General features: G+C 40.7%; 1 protein-coding gene across 2 annotated transcripts in view; it reads left to right on the plus strand.

The window, feature by feature from the left end:
• Positions 1 to 19,188, plus strand: part of PAFAH1B2 (platelet activating factor acetylhydrolase 1b catalytic subunit 2) — a 147,066-nt gene that overhangs the window by 93,276 nt on the left and 34,602 nt on the right. For both annotated transcript variants that reach the window (XM_053691387.1, XM_053691388.1), the window contains exon 5: positions 11,805 to 11,927. In XM_053691387.1, coding sequence (XP_053547362.1) covers positions 11,805 to 11,927 — 123 coding nt within the window. The remainder of the gene's footprint in view (positions 1 to 11,804; positions 11,928 to 19,188) is intronic.

The raw sequence follows: 19,188 nt of genomic DNA on the forward strand, positions 1-19,188 counted from the left end.
CCTTCCTCAGACATTGATACTGACAAATCTACTTATTTAAAATAGAGTATATGCGTTCTTTATTAAAAGAAGTGTTAATTACTTTGGATATTGAGGTAACCAGTCCTATTGACGTTCAGTCTAATAAACGTTTAAATGCTGTTTTTAAACCTCCTGTGGTTTCCCCAGGGGTTTTTCCCATTCCTGAGGCTATTTCTGATATGATTTCTAGGGAATGGAATAAGCCAGGTACTTCTTTTATTCCTTCTTCAAGGTTTAAAAAATTGTATCCTTTACCAGCAAAATCTATCGAGTTTTGGGAAAAAATCCCCAAAGTTGATGGGGCTATTTCTACTCTTGCTAAATGTACCACTATTCCTATGGAAGATAGTACTTCCTTTAAGGATCCTTTAGATAGGAAGCTTGAATCTTATCTAAGGAAGGCCTATTTATATTCAGGTCATCTTCTGAGACCTGCTATTTCTTTGGCTGATGTTGCGGCTTCATCAACTTTCTGGTTGGAAATTTAGCGCAACACGAATTGGATTCTGACATATCTAGCGTTGTTCGCTTACTGCAACATGCTAATCATTTTATTTGATATTATCAAAATTGATGTTAGATCCATGTCTTTAGCTGTTTTAGCTAGAAGAGTTTGTGGCTTAAATCTTGGAATGCTGATATGACATCTAAATCTAGATTACTATCTCTTTCCAAGGTGGTAATTTATTTGGCTCTCAGTTGGATTCTATTATTTCAACTATCACTGGGGGAAAAGGAGTTTTTTTGCCTCAGGATAAAAAGCCTAAGGGTAAATCTAAGGCTTCTAACCGTTTTCGTTCCTTTCGTCAGAATAAGAAACAAAAACTCAATCCTTTCCCCAAGGAATCTGCTTCCAATTGGAAGCCTTCCTCAAATTGGAATAAATCCAAGCCATTTAGGAAACCAAAGTCAGCCCCTAAATCCGCATGAAGGTGCGGCCCTCATGCCAGCTCAGCTGGTAGGGGGCAGATTAAGGTTTTTCAAGGATTTTTGGATAAAATCTGTCCAAAATCATTGGATTCAGAACATTGTCTCTCAAGGGTATCGAATAGGATTCAAAGTAAGACCTCCTGTGAGAAGATTTTTTCTCTCACGCATCCCTGTAAATCCAGTAAAAGCTCAGGCTTTTCTGAAGTGTGTTTCAGATCTGGAGTCTTCAGGGTTAATCATGCCAGTTCCTCCTCAGGAACAAGGTTTGGGGTTTTATTCAAACCTATTCATTGTACCAAAGAAAGAAAATTTATTCAGACCAGTTCTGGATCTAAAAATGTTGAATCGCTATGTAAGAGTACCAACTTTCAAGAATGTGACTATAAGGACTATTCTGCCTTTTGTTCAGCGAGGACATTATATGTCCACAATAGACTTGCAGGATGCATACCTTCATATTCCGATTCATCCAAATTCATCCACAACACTTTCAGTTTCTGAGATTCTCTTTTCTAGACAATCATTACCAATTTGTTGCTCTTCCATTTGGCCTAGCAACAGCTCCAAGAATCTTTTCAAAGGTTCTGGGTGCCCTATTATCTGTAATCAGAGAACAGGGTATTGCAGTGTTTCCTTATTTGGACGATATCTTGGTACTAGCTCAGTCTTTACATACTGCAGAATCTCACACAAATCAACTAGTGTTGTTTCTTCGGAAACATGGTTGGAGAATCAATTTACCAAAAAGTTTCTTGATTCCTCAGACAAGGGTCACCTTTTTAGGCTTCCAGATAGATTCAGTGTCCATGACTCTGTCTCTAACAGACAAGAGACGTTTATAATTGGTTGCAGCATGCCGGCTCCTTCAGTCTCAGTCATTCCCTTCAGTGGCTATGTGCATGGAAGTTTTTGGTCTCATGACTGCAGCATCGGTCGCGATCCCCTTTGCTCGTTTTCACATGAGACCTCTACAGCTTTGTATGCTGAATCAATGGTGTAGGGATTATACAAAGATATCACAATTAATATCCTTGAATCCCAATGTACGACACTCTCTGACATGGTGGATAAATCACCATCGTTTGGTTCAATGGGCTTCTTTTGTTCGCCCAACCTGGACTGTGATCACAACAGATGCGAGTCTTTCAGGTTGGGGAGCTGTTTGGGGATCTCTGACAGCACAAGGGGTTTGGAAATCTCAAGAGGCGAGATTACCAATCAATATTTTAGAACTCCGTGCAATTCTCAGGGCTCTTCATTTCTGGCCTCTGCTAAAGAGAGAACCGTTCATTTGTTTTCAGACAGACAATATCACAACTGTGGCTTATGTCAATCATCAGGGTGGGACTCGCAGTTCCCAAGCTATGAAAGAAGTATCTCGGATACTTGCCTGGGCAGAATCCAGCTCCTGTCTAATCTGTGCGGTGCATATCCCAGGCATAGACAATTGGGAGGCGGATTATCTCAGCCGCCAGACTTCCAGGGGAGTGGTCTCTCCATCCAGATGTGTTTTCTCAGATTGTTCAGATGTGGGGGCTTCCAGAGATAGATCTCATGGCCTCTTATCTAAACAAAAAACTTCCCAGATACCTGTCCAGGTCCAGGGATGTTCAGGCGGAATCAGTGGATGCGCTGACACTTCCTTGGTGTTATCAACCTGCTTACATCTTCCCGCCTCTAGTTCTCCTTCCAAGAGTTATCTCCAAAATCATCATGGAACAGTCTTTTGTGTTGCTGGTGGCTCCAGCATGGCCACGCAGGTTTTGGTATGCGGATCTGGTTTGGATGTCCAGTTGCCCGCCTTGGCCACTTCCGTTACGGCCGGACCTACTATCTCAAGGTCCGTTTTTCCATCAGGATCTCAAATTATTAAATTTGAAGGTATGGAAATTGAACGCTTAGTTCTAAGTCATAGAGGTTTCTCTGACTCAGTGATTAATACTATGTTACAAGCTCGTAAATCTGTCTCTAGGAAGATTTATTATAGAGTTTGGAAGACTTACATTTCATGGTGTTCTTCTCATAAATTCTCCTGGCATTCTTTTAGAATTCCTAGAATTTTACAGTTCCTTCAGGATGGTTTGGATAAGGGTTTGTCTGCAAGTTCCTTGAAGGGACAAATCTCCGCTCTTTCTGTTTTATTTCACAGAAAGATTGCTATACTTCCTGATATTCACTGTTTTGTACAGGCTTTAGTTTGTATTAAGCCTGTCATTAAATCAATTTCTCCTCATTGGAGTCTTAATTTGGTTCTGAAGGCTTTACAGGCTCCTCCATTTGAGCCTATGCATTCTTTGGACATTAAACTACTTTCTTGGAAAGTGTTGTTCCTTTTGGCTATCTCTTCTGCTAGAAGAGTTTCTGAGCTATCTGCTCTTTCTTGTGAGTCTCCTTTTCTGATTTTTCATCAGGATAAGGCAGTTTTGCGGACTTCTTTTCAATTTTTACCTAAGGTTGTGAATTCTAACAACATTAGTAGAGAAATTGTTGTCCCTTCTTTGTGTCCTAATCCTAAGAATTATTTGTAGAGATCCTTACATTCTTTGGATGTGGTAATAGCTTTGAAATATTATGTGGAAGCTACTAAAGATTTCAGGAAGACTTCCAGTCTATTTGTTTTATTTTCTGGTGCTAGGAAAGGTCAGAAGGCTTCTGCTATTTCCTTGGCTTCTTGGTTGAAACTTTTGATTCATCAAGCTTATTTGGAGTCGGGTCAGGCCCCGGCTCAGAGAATTACAGCTCATTCTACTAGATCAGTATCCACTTCGTGGGCTTTTAAGAATTAAGCTTCAGTTGATCAGATTTGCAAAGCGGCAACTTGGTCCTCTTTGCATACATTTACTAAATTCTACCGTTTTGATGTATTTGCTTCTTCGGAAGCAGTTTTTGGTAGAAAAGTTCTTCAGGCAGCTGTTTCAGTTTGATTCTTCTGCTTTTTGATTTAAGTTTTTTTCTTTCAAAAATGAAAATAAACTTATTTTTTTGGGTTGTGGATTAATTTTCTCAGCAAAATATGGCTGTTTTTATTTTTATTCCCTCCCTCTCTAGTGACTCTTGAGTGGAAGACTCCACATCTTTGGTATTGATATCCCATATGTCACTAGCTCATGGACTCTTGCCAATTACATGAAAGAAAACATAATTTATGTAAGAACTTACCTGATAAATTCATTTCTTTCATATTGGCTAGAGTCCATGAGGCCCACCCTTTTTGTGGTGGTTATGATTTTTTTTATAAAGCACAATTATTTCCAAATTTCCTTTGTTGATGCTTTCTACTCCTTTCTTGATCACCCCACTGCTTGGCTATTCGTTAAACTGAATTGTGGGTGTGGTGAGGGGTGTACTTTTTCCGAAACCACCATTTTCCAAGGAGAGGTTGTAACATAATTTGGATGTGATAAGAGCTCCCAAATTCTATCTTCATGCTACCAAGGATTTTCATCAATCATCTTCATTGTTTGTTTTGTATTCTGGTAAGCGCAAAGGGCACAAAGCCACTACTGTTACTCTACCCTTCTGGCTCATAGGTGTGACTTGTATGGCGTATTTAGAAGTAGGCCACCAGCCTTCATCTTAAAATTACAGCACATTCTCCCTGTGCAGTGTCCTCTTCCTGGGCCTTTAAGAATGAGGCATCAGTTGAACAGATTTTTAGGGCTGCTACTTGGTCCTCATTACATAATTTAACAAAATGTTTCTATTTTAATGTTTTCGCAGAGGCATCTTATGGGAGAAAGGTTCTTCAATCGGTGGTGCCTAGTTCTTAGAAACTCTCCCTATCTATTTTGTGTCGTCTACAGCTTGGGTATTAGTTTCCAATAGGTAAATGAATCAATTCATGAACTCTCACTGTCGTTAGAAAGAAAACAAAATTAATGCTTACCTAATAAGTTCTTCTCTTTCTTGGTAGCGAGAGTCCTTGTATCTCTCTAATTTTCCTTATCCTCGACTTGAACTACTGAGAGGGTAGGGGAAGTGGGTGGGATATGTAAAGCCTTGTTGAGGGTGTCTTTGCCTCCTCCTGGTGGCCAGGTGAAGTATTTCCCATAGGTAAATTAATGAATTTGTGGACTTGCACTGCCAAGAAAGAAAATAATTTATCAGGTAAGCATAAATGTTGTTATCCATACAAACACACACGTATATATACACACGATGTTAGAATAATTCTTGCAAAAAAACATAAAGTGTTCTAGACACATGCTCACTCCTGCTTATCAGCGAAGAATAACAGAAGAAAAAAGTAAATTTTGAAATAGAAGTAAACTGTAAAGTTTTTTTTTTTTTATTGTACTATGTACTTTATATAAATATATTCAAGGCCCATATACAAAGATGACAGAAGCCCTGTTTGTTCCAAGAAAATTGTTTGTGTCATGAGGTCACAATTTAAGGCTGGAGGACATAACATTTAATCTCTTGCAACGTAAAAGTATTTTCACTGTAAGATAGGGTGACCATATTGCCCATATGAAAAATACATGTCAGGGCTGTTTTCAGGGCTGTTCAAAGAAATGTTTTGTATAAGAACCCTGACATGTATTTTTCACGTGTCCCTTTTTAAAGTGGCAATATGGTCACCCTACTGTAAAAACTGTGGAACTTACCTGAGGAGGTAGTAAATGCCAATACCTTATATACATTTAAAAATGTAGATACATTTCTGGCTAGAAACAGAATTCAGGGATTTGACTGCTTGTGTTAAATGGGTCACCTTTTTAATGGGATTAATTTAAGTTCAACTGGAGCTTTTTTGTAAGTATATTAGATTTGTATAGGTTGAACTTAATGGACTTCTGTCTTTTTTTCAATCTTATCTACTATGTTACAATTTTGAGGGGTTGACGTTTGAGTGTCACAAGCTAAAGAATAGAAGCTTTTGTGAGACAAATTATATATAATTCTAATAGACTTTAGTAAAAGAAGTAGGAAGGAAACTAAATCCACTGCTGACGCGGTGCAAAGCTATGGCAGTGGAACAAACATTAAACAGGAAGTAGTAGTAGCATCACATCCGAGCTTCTCCGTAAAATAAAAACCTTTATTGAATCCTTTAAAACATGAAGAATACCATGATATATAGTTATTTCTTTTACAAGATATACCGAGTCCACGGATTTCATCCTTTACTTGTGGGATATATTCCTCCTGCTAACAGGAAGTGGCAAAGAGCACCACAGCAGAGCTGCTATATAACTCCTCCCCCCAGTCATTCTCTTTGCCTATGCATAGCAATAGGAAGGGTAAAGTTTATGTGGTGATAAAAAGATAGTTTAGTTTTTCTTCAATCAAGAATTTTTTATTTTAAATGGTACCGGTGTGTACTGTTTTTACTCTGGCATGATATGAAAGAAGAATCATGCCTTGAGTCTGATGATCTTAGCAGTAGTAACTAAGATCGATGTCCGTTCCCACAAGTGTTGCTGAGGAAGTACAGGAGAAGTCTTCAGTATGGGGGAACGATTTATTGCTGCAAGCAATTTCAAGGTATGTGCAGTCATTTACATTCTGAGGAGACATGATATATCAGAACTTGGCTGACATATTCCCCATGCGGGGCAAGGGTAAGCACTATTCCTTATTACAGGGTGGTACTGTGGTAACCTGTGTATTATTATGCCATTCTAAATAACATGGGATACTTATGGGCTATGTGGTTAGACACTGGGGCAGCCTAGGAAACCTATGGTAGACGATTATGGGGTTTATTGTGGCTGTGTTTAATATTTTATGTGGGGTTCACATGGCATTTTTATTGCAAAATGAAGCAGTGTGTACATATGTTATTCGAGAAACGCTTCCCATGCGGTTTTCTGTAGTTTTGGCTCATCCGACGTGATGGGCGGGGCCTAATTTCGCACTTCAGTGCGCAGTTAGTTTTCTGGAGAGGTAGCAGCCATTAGCTCCGGTTGGAACCAGACTGTGAGGCTGTACTTTGGAGTGGGACCGGATCGTTTTGACAGGTTTTGGGGGCGGCAGGTAGGCGCCACAGCAGAGCTGTAGCGAGGTGCAGAAGTCATTAAGTTAAAAATTGTCTGCAGATCTCTTTTTTCCTGCCTAATTTTCTGAAATTAAAATTTAAATCTCCTTTTGCTTGTGGTGCAACATCCGATGGCACATTCGGCTCTAAAAACAACAAAATTGTTCTTAAAGGCGCAGTAACCGTTTTTGTGCTGAATTGTTTTCACATATAATAAAGATTGGGAAAGACTTGTGCTGTTATTACTAGTCTGTTCAACATGTCTGACATGGGAAGTCAGTGTTCTATGTGTTTAGAAGCCATGGTGGAACCCCCTCTTACATTGTGCCCTTCTTGTACTGAAAGGGCCTTAAACTGTAAGGATCACATTTTAAATAAAGAAAGTGGGCCTCAGGATGATTCTCAGTCTGCAGAGAATCAGGGTATGCCATTTAATTCTCCCCAAGTGTCACAACCTTTAACGCCCATGCAAGCGACGCCAAGTACTTCTAGTGCGTCTACTTCTTTTACTTTGCAAGATATGGCCGCAGTCATGTCTACTACCCTTACAGAGGTATTGTCTAAACTGCCAGGTTGCAGGGTAAACGCCATAGATCAGATATTAATGCAAATACTGAACCCTCTGACGCCTTAGTAGCTATTTCCGATGTAAACTCCCAATTCTCTGATTTGGGGGTTAGGGATTTCATGTCTGAGGGAGAGTCAGGAAATTTAGTACCTCAGACAGATTCAGACTTCGTGTCCTTTAAATTTAAATTAGAACACCTCTGCTTATTGCTCAGGGAGCTTTTGACGACTCTGGATGATTGTGACCCGATCACGATTCCTCCAGAAAAATTGTGTAAAATGGACATATATTTGTAAGTACCTACTTACACGGATGTTTTTCCGGTTCCTAAGAGAATTTCGGAAATTGTTAAGAAGGAATTGGATAGACCTGGTATACCGTTTTCTCCCCCTCCTAGTTTTAAGAAAATGTTTCCCATATCTGAGACCATGCGGGACTTCTGGCAATTGATTCCCAAGGTGGAGGGAGCTATATCTACTTTAGCTAAACGTACAACTATACCCATTGAGGACAGTTGTGCTTTTAAAGACCCTATGGATAAAAAATTAGAGGGTCTTCTAAAGAAAATATTTGTTCACCTGGGTTTTCTATTACAGCCTATAGCTTGCATGGTTCCAGTAACTACTGCAGCTGCCTTTTGTTTTGCCGCCCTGGAAGAGTCTCTGAAGGTTGAGGCACCTTTAGAGGACATCTTAGACAGAATTAAGGCTCTTAAGCTAGCAAATTATTTTATGACTGATGCTGCTTTTCAACTTGCTAAATTAGCAGCGAAAAATACAGGCTTTGCCATTGTAGCGCGTAGAGCGTTATGGCTAAAATCATGATCGGCTGACGTATCATCTAAATCTAAGCTTTTGACTATTCCGTTCAAGGGTAAGACCCTATTTGGGCCTGAACTGAAGGAAATAATCTCTGACATTACTGGAGGTAAGGGTCACACCCTACCTCAGGACAAGCCCCTCAAGATGAGGAGTAAACAGAATAATTTTGTTCCTTTCGAAATTTTAAAGGAACATCCTCTGCTTCCTCTTCCTCCACTAAGCAGGAAGGGAACTTTGCGCAGTCCAAGGCCGTCTGGAGACCTAACAAGGCCTGGAATAAAGGTAAACAAGTCAAAAAGCCCGCTGCTGCTACCAAGACAGCATGAAGGGGCAGCCCCCGATCCGGGACCGGATCTAGTAGGGGGCAGACGATCTTTCTTTGCTCAGGCTTGGGCAAGGGATGTACAGGATTCCTGGGCATTGGAAATTGTGACCCAGGGGGTATCAGTTGGAATTCAAGGACTTCCCCCCAAGGGGAAGGTTTCATCTTTCACGATTGTCTGTAGACCAGACAAAAAGAGAGGCGTTCTTACGCTGTGTAAAAGACCTCTACACCATGGGTGTAATTTGCCCAGTTCCAGATCGGGAACAAGGGCAGGGGTTCTATTCAAACCTATTCGTGGTTCCCAAAAAAGAGGGAACCTTCAGACTGATTTTAGATCTCAAGTGTCTAAACAAGTTTCTCAGAGTCCCATCGTTCAAGATGGAGACCATTCGTACAATTCTGCCTATGATCCAGGAGGGTCAATACATGACCACGGTGGACCTGAAGGATGCGTATCATCACATCCCTATCCACAAGGAAGGCTCAGGGTGTGTGGACTCAGGCGGATTCTCAATTACCAATCAATATTCTAGAACTGAGAGCGATATTCAACGCGCTGCTAGCGTGGCCTCAGTTGGCCTAGGCCAAATTCATAAGATTCCAGTCGGACAACATCACGACTGTGGCGTATATCAATCATCAGGGGGGAACAAGGCGTTCTCTAGCGATGATAGAAGTATCAAAGATAGTTCGATGGGCGGAGGCTCACTCTTGCCATCTGTCTGCAATCTATATCCCAGGAGTAGAAAACTGGGAAGCGGATTTTCTAAGTCGTCAGACTTTTCATCCAAGGGAGTGGGAACTCCACCCGGAGGTGTTTGCAACGTTGAATCATCAATGGGGCACACTGGAATTGGATCTGATGGCATCTCGACAGAATGCCAAACTTCCACGTTACGGGTCCAGGTCACGGGATTTCCAGGCTGTACTGATAGATGCTTTAGCAGTTCCTTGGTCGTTCAACCTGGCTTATGTGTTTCCACCGTTTCCTCTCCTTCCTCGTGTGATTGCCAGAATCAAACAGGAGAGGGCTTCAGTAATTCTAATAGCACCTGCTTGGCCACGCAGGACCTGGTATGCAGATCTAGTGGACATGTCGTCTCTGCCACCATGGAGACTGCCATTGAGAAAGGACCTTCTCATTCAAGGTCCTTTGCAACATCCAAATCTCACTTCTCTGCAACTGACTGCTTGGAGATTGAACGCTTGATTTTAGCTAAGCGGGGTTTCTCTGAGCCGGTCATTGATACTCTGATTCAGGCTCTCAAGCCGGTCACAAGGAAAATTTACCATAAGATATGGTGTAAATATCTTTATTGGTGTGAATCCAAAGGTTACTCATGGAGTAAGGTTAGGATTCCTAGGATTTTGTCTTTTCTCCAAGAACATTGGAGAAGGGTTTATCAGCTAGTTACTTGAAGGGACAAATTTCTGCTTTGTCAATTTTGCTTCACAAGCGTCTGGCAGATGTCCCAGATGTTCAGGTATTTTGTCAGGCTTTAATCAGAATCAAGCCTGTGTTCAAAACAATTGCTCCGCCATGGAGCTTGAATTTAGTTCTTAATGTTCTTCAAGGGGTTCCGTTTGAACCCATGCATTCCATAGATATTAAACTGTTATCATGGAAAGTTTTTTGTTTTTAGTAGCTATTTCTTCGGCTTGAAGAGTTTCTGAGTTTCTGCATTGCAATGTGATTCCCCTTATCTTATATTCCATTCTGATTAGGTGGTTTTGCGTACTAAACCTGGAATCCTTCCTAAGGTTGTTTCAAATAAGAATATTAATCAGGAAATTGTTGTTCCTTCCTTGTGTCCTAATCCTTCCTCTAAGAAGGAACGTTTGTTGCATAATTTGTATGTGGTTCGCTCTTTAAAATTCTATTTGCAAGCGACCAAGGATTTCCGTCAGACATCTTCCCTATTTGTCGTTTATTCTGGGAAGCGTAGAGGTCAAAAAGCTACGGCTACCTCTCTCTCTTTTTGGCTGAGAAGCATCATCCGCCTGGCATATGAGACTGCTGGACAGCAGCCCCCTGAAAGGATTACGGCTCATTCCACTAGAGCTGTGGCTTCCACTTAGGCTTTTAAGAACGAGGCTTCTGTTGAACAGATTTGTAAGGCTTCGACTTGGTCCTCCCTTCATACTTTTTCCAAATTTTCCAAATTTGATACTTTTGCTTCTTCTGAGGCTATATTTGGGAGAAAGGTGCTTCAAGCAGTGGTGCCTTCCGTTTAGGTTCCTGTCTTGTCCCTCCCTTTCATCCGTGTCCTAAAGCTTTGGAATTGGTATCCCACAAGTAAAGGATGAAATCAGTGGACTCGGTATATCTTGTAAAAGAAAAGGAAATTTATGCTTACCTGATAAATTAATTTATTTTACGATATACCGAGTCCACGGCCCGCCCTGTCATTTTTAGACAGGATTTATTTTTTCTTTAAACTTCAGTCACCTCTGCACCTTTTTGGTTCTTTCCCTTTCTCTTCCTATACCTTCGGTCGAATGACTGGGGGGAGGAGTTAGGGGAGGAGCTATATAGCAGCTGTGGTGCTCTTTGCCACTTCCTGTTAGCAGGAGGAATATATCCCACAAGTAAAGGATGAAATCTGTGGACTCGGTATATCGTAAAAGAGATTAATTTATCAGGTAAGCATAAATTTCCTTTTTTCCATTTGTTCCTGAGACTTCTAGAAGTCAGATGATCATTATTCTCAGTTAGCGGTATATGTTATCTTATTCCCAATGAAGTGAGATAGTAATGGGGGGGATAGGTTTGTTAGTCATGTAAGCAGAATAATGGTCACTAGGCTCTCTGGTTGATGATCTGCTGAACCTGAAGGTAACCAATTAATGCAGGCTGTCATCTAATGTGGTGGAATCAGCCAGGTCTGCTTCTCTAATCTAGTCCTAGAGTTTGCCAGATGATGCCTTGACGACTCATCATTCTGTTTGCAAGGTGTTGTTGCTGTGAGCACATGTTATTTCTGCTTGATCCTCCTGCTGTACGAGTGTGAGTGCATGTGCTTTATGCTTCTCTCTGGCTTGTAGTACATGAATATAGTTACATCACCAGCCCATACTATCATTTGTAGCATAATCTGTTGTGAGCTCAGCTGATTGGCACAAGCAGTGACCGGCATTGTGTGTTTTCTTTTGCAGGTCGTTGTCATATGGATTGGGACCAATAACCATGAGAACACTGCTGAGGAAGTGGCAGGAGGAGTGGAGGCAATCGTCAATTTGATCAACACACTGCAACCACAAGCCAAGACCATAGTCCTGGTGCGTAGAGGTCTTTAGCAATTGAATGCTTATGGTCTGGGTATACTGCTGTACTACGTCATGTGAATGCCAGGGTGTGGGTAGTTTTGCACCCCGGAGATAAGGGACGCTCTCTGTTCTTTTAATGCCTCTGTTTAGGAGCTGCTCCAGTTAGCATCTATTCTTATACGTTTTATTGTGACAACACCTGACGTTTTGTTCAAGTCTGTTCCTAGCTCCCAACAATGCAGATACTTTTCTTCCTGCTCTGGTTATTAATCCTCTTAACAACTTTATTCAACTTTGAAAGCTTAAGATAGAGTAATTACTTAGAATTATTCACATCAAATTCCTATCTATTTACATTAGACCATAGGTGCAGATGCCAGCAGAATTATAGTTATCTACAGTTTACTGAGGGATTAGGAATGATTAGTTTGTCTGTCTTTGCTTCTTGCTGTCCCCTTATCTTCATATCTTCAAGCTTCTGATAACTCTCCTTTCTGAAAGTAAGCTCAGAAAATACATGTTTTTATTATCACTGCAATGTAGTGGTGGTTATTCCTTTGGAAGCGTTGGCCTACAAACACAGAGGTTTTCATTATCCCAGAGCACTTTATGAGGCAAAGCTTCCTACCCAACCTCTGACAAGGTACCTCAGGATTTTTGTCACAGTATAGTTCAGGTGTGTGCTACTATTTCATTCCTATGACATGAAGAATCCACAACATCATTCCAATTACTAGTGGGATATTCAACTCCTGGCCAGCAGTAGGAGGCAAAGAGCACCCCAGCAAAGCTGTTAAGTGTAACTGCCTTACCCATAACCCCCAGTCATTCTCTTTGCCTCTGTCAATGGAGGTTGTGCGAAGTTGGTGTCTGAAGAAATTAATCGTTTTATGGGTACTTTTCCCTGCAAGCAAGGATTGGGGTCTAACTGGCTCCACATCCATCTCTTGAGTAAGAGTAGTGGTGGCTTTTAGCAGTTTAAAGGCGGCAAGGAAGTATTTGCTTTACTTTTGGTTGGTTACTCTGTTCTTTCTTTGACTGCAGGTCCCTTTCTGAGATCGACTGAATCATTCAGACCAGAATTTGATGAGAATGAAGACTTCTAACTATGAGTCCCTGTATATTGCTCCCATTGATTGTGACTAATGAGGTATGATAGGGGTGAGGGACTTTTTTATTTTATTTGCTAAATTCCCTCCAGTGAGGGTGGGCAATGAGGGAGGGTAATATATTGGCCTCAAACTATGACTTCCAGTGAAGTTTGTTAATTTCTGGGCTTGGAATTTCCCTCATCCCTTATTTGTAGAGCTATTTTTGGCGTGAGAGTTTAAGTAGCCAGTGCTCCTTTTTAATTCCTGTTTGGGGGCAGTATTTCTGGACTTATGTAAAAGTGTGTAACTTTTTTCTGCATGGAGGCAGATTGTTACGGATCTGTGGTGAGCAGGTTAATATGCTCAGTGTTTATGGGGTTTTTATGTCATTGCTCATATTAATGTTATAACCTCTCTTTGTGTAAGGAGCTTATTTGGCACTGTTATTGCGCAGTAAATTTGAGCACCTGTTATTTGTGAAGGTTTCTGACTTTTGTTTCTGGCCGTTATGCCGGTTAGTTGTTTCCTCCTTCGGCTATCCTAGTGCACAGTAAGGGGATCGTTATACAAGGAAGCTTTCTATAAGCGGATTGTGTAGACTTTCAATTTTTATGGAGGGTATGCATCTAGTAAATTGCCATTGTTGGCGCTTATAATGTTTGTCTTTCCCATCTAGAGACGATGTGAGCCTGCTCTGTATATCGCTACTATGGGGGGGTTTTATGTTAGCCATTTATTCATGTTATGGCGGTTTATTTTCATTGAGAGAACGGCCCTTCTTGGGCGAGCCTATTTATGAACTGTCTAACCCCTGTTTGTGGCGATTGCAATGCGTGCCTTTTTCTTTGTTATGCCCTGTGGACTTAGTGTTTGTGGTCTCCAGTGGGAGATTTATTATTTCTACAGCATCGACCCTGTGTGTTTACACGGTCGCTGTTATGGTAGTGTAACAATGTTTAGGTTTTTTATCCTAGCAGAACAGCTGTAAATATAATGAGCTGCAATTTTAAGTGGTACGTTTTTATTACTTTTCATCATGGCGGTTCATATCAGCCACGGAACTTCATTTTTTATTTTTATTTTTTTATTTTTTTATTGAGATGAAACAGCATATAATCAATGCAAAACATTTCTCCAGCTTATCATACAACAAAATGCACAGATATTACAGAATAACATAGAAATAATGCAAAATAGGGCATCCTATAAACACTATCATAAAGTAATGTAAAATATCAGGGAGAAGGGTTATCCCAAATGTATAGGTCTGTATAGAAAGATAAACTAGTTGTGTAGCACCTCATTTTTTAGTTTTTCACATATAGTTAGGATCATATATCCCCTGCAATTATGATTAGGCAACTTATAGTGTTCATCCCAACTTGGTAAACTAGGGTCTCTAATGAACCCCTAAACATTAGTTTTGACTGAGGGGAATTTTAAGGAGGATAAAGAAACAAGTAACGTAACATTTCCAAGGATATATTTTCCTGCGCCTATCCAGTAGGCAAAGTGTGGGTGGGAGATTTGGCAAAAATATCCTATAGGGGCTCATATGAATAATGAATGTCTAAGTATATCACAGCTTTTCACCTGAACAGATTGTATATCTTATAATAGGTTAATTCCAAACCTAGATAGTATAGAAAGCCACTTTAAGGTAAACATGAGTCTCAGACTTCAGAACATCACCACCATCTTAACAGATAATTGTGTCTAACATCCCGGTATTTATATATTTTATAAACAGTAAAAACTGTCAGTCGACTGCTTTCCATGTGAAATCTAATAATATATATGAAAGCTCAAATCCTGTAATATCTAATTAGGAACCATTGGAAACTATAAACAACTGTAACACCCTTTATGCAAACAAAATATATATTCAATAGAGAGATTCTTGGCATTGAAAGTTCACCAGTAACATTGTATGAGAGGATCTTACAGTAAGCCTCTGGCAGAAACGTATAGTTTCAGTGTTTACACTGAATTGCGGGCCAGGTGCATATTAGTAGGTCTCATCTGTGCATATATAAATATAACGTAGAAATACGTTAAACAAGAGACTCAAACTATGAACTTCATAAAAGTTAGTGCATATGTTTTGCAAGCAAGGTAAGGTAACTATCACACTTCCCAAGTCTGGAGACCTGTTAGCCAACATAGTCAATGATTATAATAAATAAGCTTCACAGAATCGCAGTCAGTCCTCTCACAAGTAGGATATTAATCTAGCTGTATGAGGTGTGATATTCTATCCCATGCCAGTAATGCTTAATGCTGGTTTGGGATAAATATCGTGGAGCTTTTCCTATAGTTTGTTGACCTTTTGTAAGTCAGCCAAGGGGTTAACATGCAAGTTCCTTGTAGGATTTGTGCTCGGATGATCCAGTTAAGATCTCTGTGCAAGTCTCCTGCTCCACTGCTTACCGATTGCTGTCGGAAATTGTGCCTCACATCACACAATGTAGGAGCTATATCTTCACTACACTCCGGGAGGCCGGCCGCACCTCCCCGAGTGAAACATACAGGCAGCTTTGCTCCGGACCCTTCCACTACTGTAACCGCTAGGGGACTCTCTGTAAAGTCCAATGTCCCGTTTTGTTTGTAGGTTCTTTCCATGGTGTCTAGGTTCAGGAACGCAGTCTGTCCGCTTAATGGCTGCCACACTATCTTCTCTATCTCTCTCTTTTCAATAGGCAACCACTGCAATTCTAGAGGTGGTGTAGACCGTTCAGGGTGCAGGTTAGGGCTTTCAGATATCAATGATATTAGGCTCCTTTCGATCTCTCAAAAATGGCTGCGGATCAGCCGGGACATTTCCGCTTGCCATTTGCTGAGGGTGTCCATGATCATAACCCTAGCTGACTTGCTATATATTCTCTGTGTCTCAGTTAGGATTAATGATAACTTGCTGCAGGGCATCCAATCTATTAAAGTAATAATACATTTTAGTGGAGCTGGAATAAAGCGCTGAGTCGATCTGATTCCTCTGGCAGATCTCCACGTGGGCTGAGAAATGGCCTCTCCCGATGACTCCAAGCAATTTAGCCCTTAAGTAATAAAGTGTTGACACCAAGATGTGTTTTCCTTGTAATACCAGGCTGTTAAGACTCCTTGGCCTTTAATGTGCCAATATTGTTGAAGAGTTAGATTCTGGATGGTAGCCAAACTTGACTTTTAAAAGTAATATAGCCGGAGCTGCTGAGATATGCGACCATCCAGCTCAAGAGTTAGCTCCCCCCCATGGAGCTTCATTTTGAATGAGGTGTTTTCAAATTCTGCCCTATTACTCTTCTATCGGTCTCTATTTATTTATTTATTGTACATTTTCACATTTCCAATGTGTCTTATCGTTATCATAGAGGCGGAGTGTATTTTTGCTCTATTCTTTTTTGCATTTATGCAGTAAAAGTCTTGGTTTTAAGAGTTTGGTTCCATCTTGTGGAATTTTCTTGCACTGCAATTGTAGCCTTTCTGTATGAAGTACCATTTACAAAATGTTTTAGTATTTCTATGCTTATTATTTTTACTCTAATTTAGAGTATATTATATGGGACCTCAGTAGAGGGTCTAAGCTTTTTTAGAACTTTTTTTAAGTTCTTAATTTGTTGTCCTAAGTTAGTTTTTCTCTAGGACTCTATAAGGTTCTTTATACTGTTATTTTTTATATATATAAAGGATGGTGACTTAGTGATCTAGGTTCCTAGATTCCTTCATGTACTAATATGACTCTTACTTTCTCAGTAGGGGTTCTATGTACAGAATATTTAGGCAATTGTTAAGTAAGTCGGTGACATGTTTTCATGTTTCTTACCCTATTCGCTAGTGTTTTGAGGACACTTTTATATTTATTTCTATATTGTTTTTTTAGAAATTTTATTTTACTCATATTGAGTTGATATTTTGGTGTTTTTAGACACTAGTATATCTTTTTCCAGGTTTGATCTAGGAATCTTAGATTATATTCACTCTCATATTGAGATGGTTTCTCTGTCTGTGACCTGGCCGTTGCCATATCCAGAGACATCCTGCTTTGGTTTCCGACGTTGGCCTTGCGGTCAACTTTGGATGATAAGACTTGCCATTGTGGCCTAGTGGATAGCTAAGGCACCTTGGAAGCAAGATGGTTTTTAGTTTCAAATCGGGTCTGGTTGTTGGGTTTCCATGCAGTATGCCCTTCTAATAAATCTGATATAGGAGAGGCCTTCTGAATCTGCGTTAAGGACCTGTCTTACCTGGGAGTGAGTGTTCTAGTTCCTGTAGACTCTGTAGAGGAACAAGATCAAGGTTTTTTTTATTCAAATCTTTGTGGTTTCCAAAAGCCATCCGTAATAGCCTGATGGTTGGCTTAGCTGCTTTGCAGGCGGAAGGTTTGAAGCCAGCTGCAGCTCCTTTCACCTTGACTGTGTGCTCGCAAGCTATTTAAGGAGGGACATTTTCGTCCCTTCCTAGTCCTCATGTACCTCTTCAAATTCCTCTAGGTTCCGTCCTCCAAAATGGAAACCATTCGTTCTATTTCTCCCTTGGTCCAAGAGGGTCAGTTCATGTCGACCTTAGACCTGAAGGATGCGTATCTTTATATTCCCTTTCTCAGGGATCATTTCCAATGTATGAGGTTTGTCTTCCTGGACAAGAATTCCAGTTTTGTTGTCTTTCCTTTTGGCCTCGATGCGGCTCCCAGAATTTTCAAAGGTTCTGGGGGCTCTTTTGGCAGTGGTCAGATGTCAGGGAATAGCGATAGCGCCTTACCTGGATGACATCTTTGTTCAAGCGTCATCCTTTTATCCGGTAAGATCTCTTTCAGAGATGTTATTGTCTTTTCTACGTTTTCACGAATGGAAAATTAATCTGGAAAGGAGTTCCCTTGTTCCAGCTAAAAGGGTGTGTTGCTTAGGAACTATCATATTCCCTGTCCTTGACGAATTTCCAGATGGAGGGCAGAAATTCTAATCTTCTTGCATTGTGCTTTTCTCTCCAATATGCTATTCGTCCTTCAGTGTCTTAATGCATGGAGGTAATTGGTCAGATGGTTACTTCATGGACATCCTTACTTTTGCTTGGTTCCATCTGAGACCTCTGCAATTATGCATGCTTAGTTGTTGGAACGGAGACCATTCAGATTTGTCGCAGAGGATAGATCTGTATCCCCTACCTAGAGACTCTCTCTCGTGGCGGTTTTCACAGAAACATCTGTTTGAGGGCACTTGCTTCCTGAGAACATCCTGGGTTGATTGTGACTACTGCTGGGGAGCAGTTTGTGGCTCTCTAAAAGCTCAGGACCTGGGGACTTGAGGAGTCTTCTCTCCCCATAAACATCTTGGAGTTGGGAGCAATTTTCAATGCCTTGATAGCTTGGCCTCATTTATCTTTAGTCCGGTTTATCAGATACCTATCGGACTACATCACCTTAGTGGCTTACATCAACCACCAGGGAGGAACTGGGATTTCCTTGGATATGAAGGAGGTGACTTGCATTCTGCAGTGGGCAGACGCTCACGATAGTCTACTGTCTGCCATCCACATTCCAGGAGTGGACAATTGGGAGGTGGATTTATGAGCAGACAGACTTTTCTTCCCGGGGAGTGGGCTCCCCATCCGGAAGTGTTCTCCAGGATAACCCTCATGTGGGGGGGGTTCCAGAACTGGATCTGATGGCATCTTGTCAGATCGCCAAGCTTCCAAAGTACGGTTCAGAGAGCGTCTTATTCTAATAGCTCCTGCCTAGCCTTACAGGATCTGGTGAAGATGTCATCTCTTACACCTTGGTGGTTACCTCTGAGGAAGGACCTTCTATTCAAGGTCCTTTTCCTCCATCCAAATCTGGAGGAGCTTCTTATCAAGGTATTTTCCTCCATCTAAATCTGGATTCTCTGAAGCTGACTGCTTGGAGATTGAACACCTAGTTCTTTCTAGACGTGGTTTTAAAGAAGCGGTCTTTGTTACTATGCTTCAGGATCGTAAATTTATTTTTTGGCGCAAAGCTAAACGCTTCTCCTGGAGTCGGTGAGGATTAACCAAATTTTATTGTTTCTTCAGCATGGTCTGGAGAAAGGGTGATCAGTCAGTACTCTGAAGGGTCAGATTTCTGTTCTGTCTATTCTTTTTTTTTTTTTTTTTTTAAATCATTTTTATTGGGGTTCAAAATGAAGCAAACATACAGTAGTAGTTAATATACATGA

The sequence above is a fragment of the Bombina bombina genome, chromosome 8 (genome assembly GCF_027579735.1).
Source record: "Bombina bombina isolate aBomBom1 chromosome 8, aBomBom1.pri, whole genome shotgun sequence".
In the NCBI taxonomy this organism is placed as follows: Eukaryota; Metazoa; Chordata; class Amphibia; order Anura; family Bombinatoridae; genus Bombina; species Bombina bombina.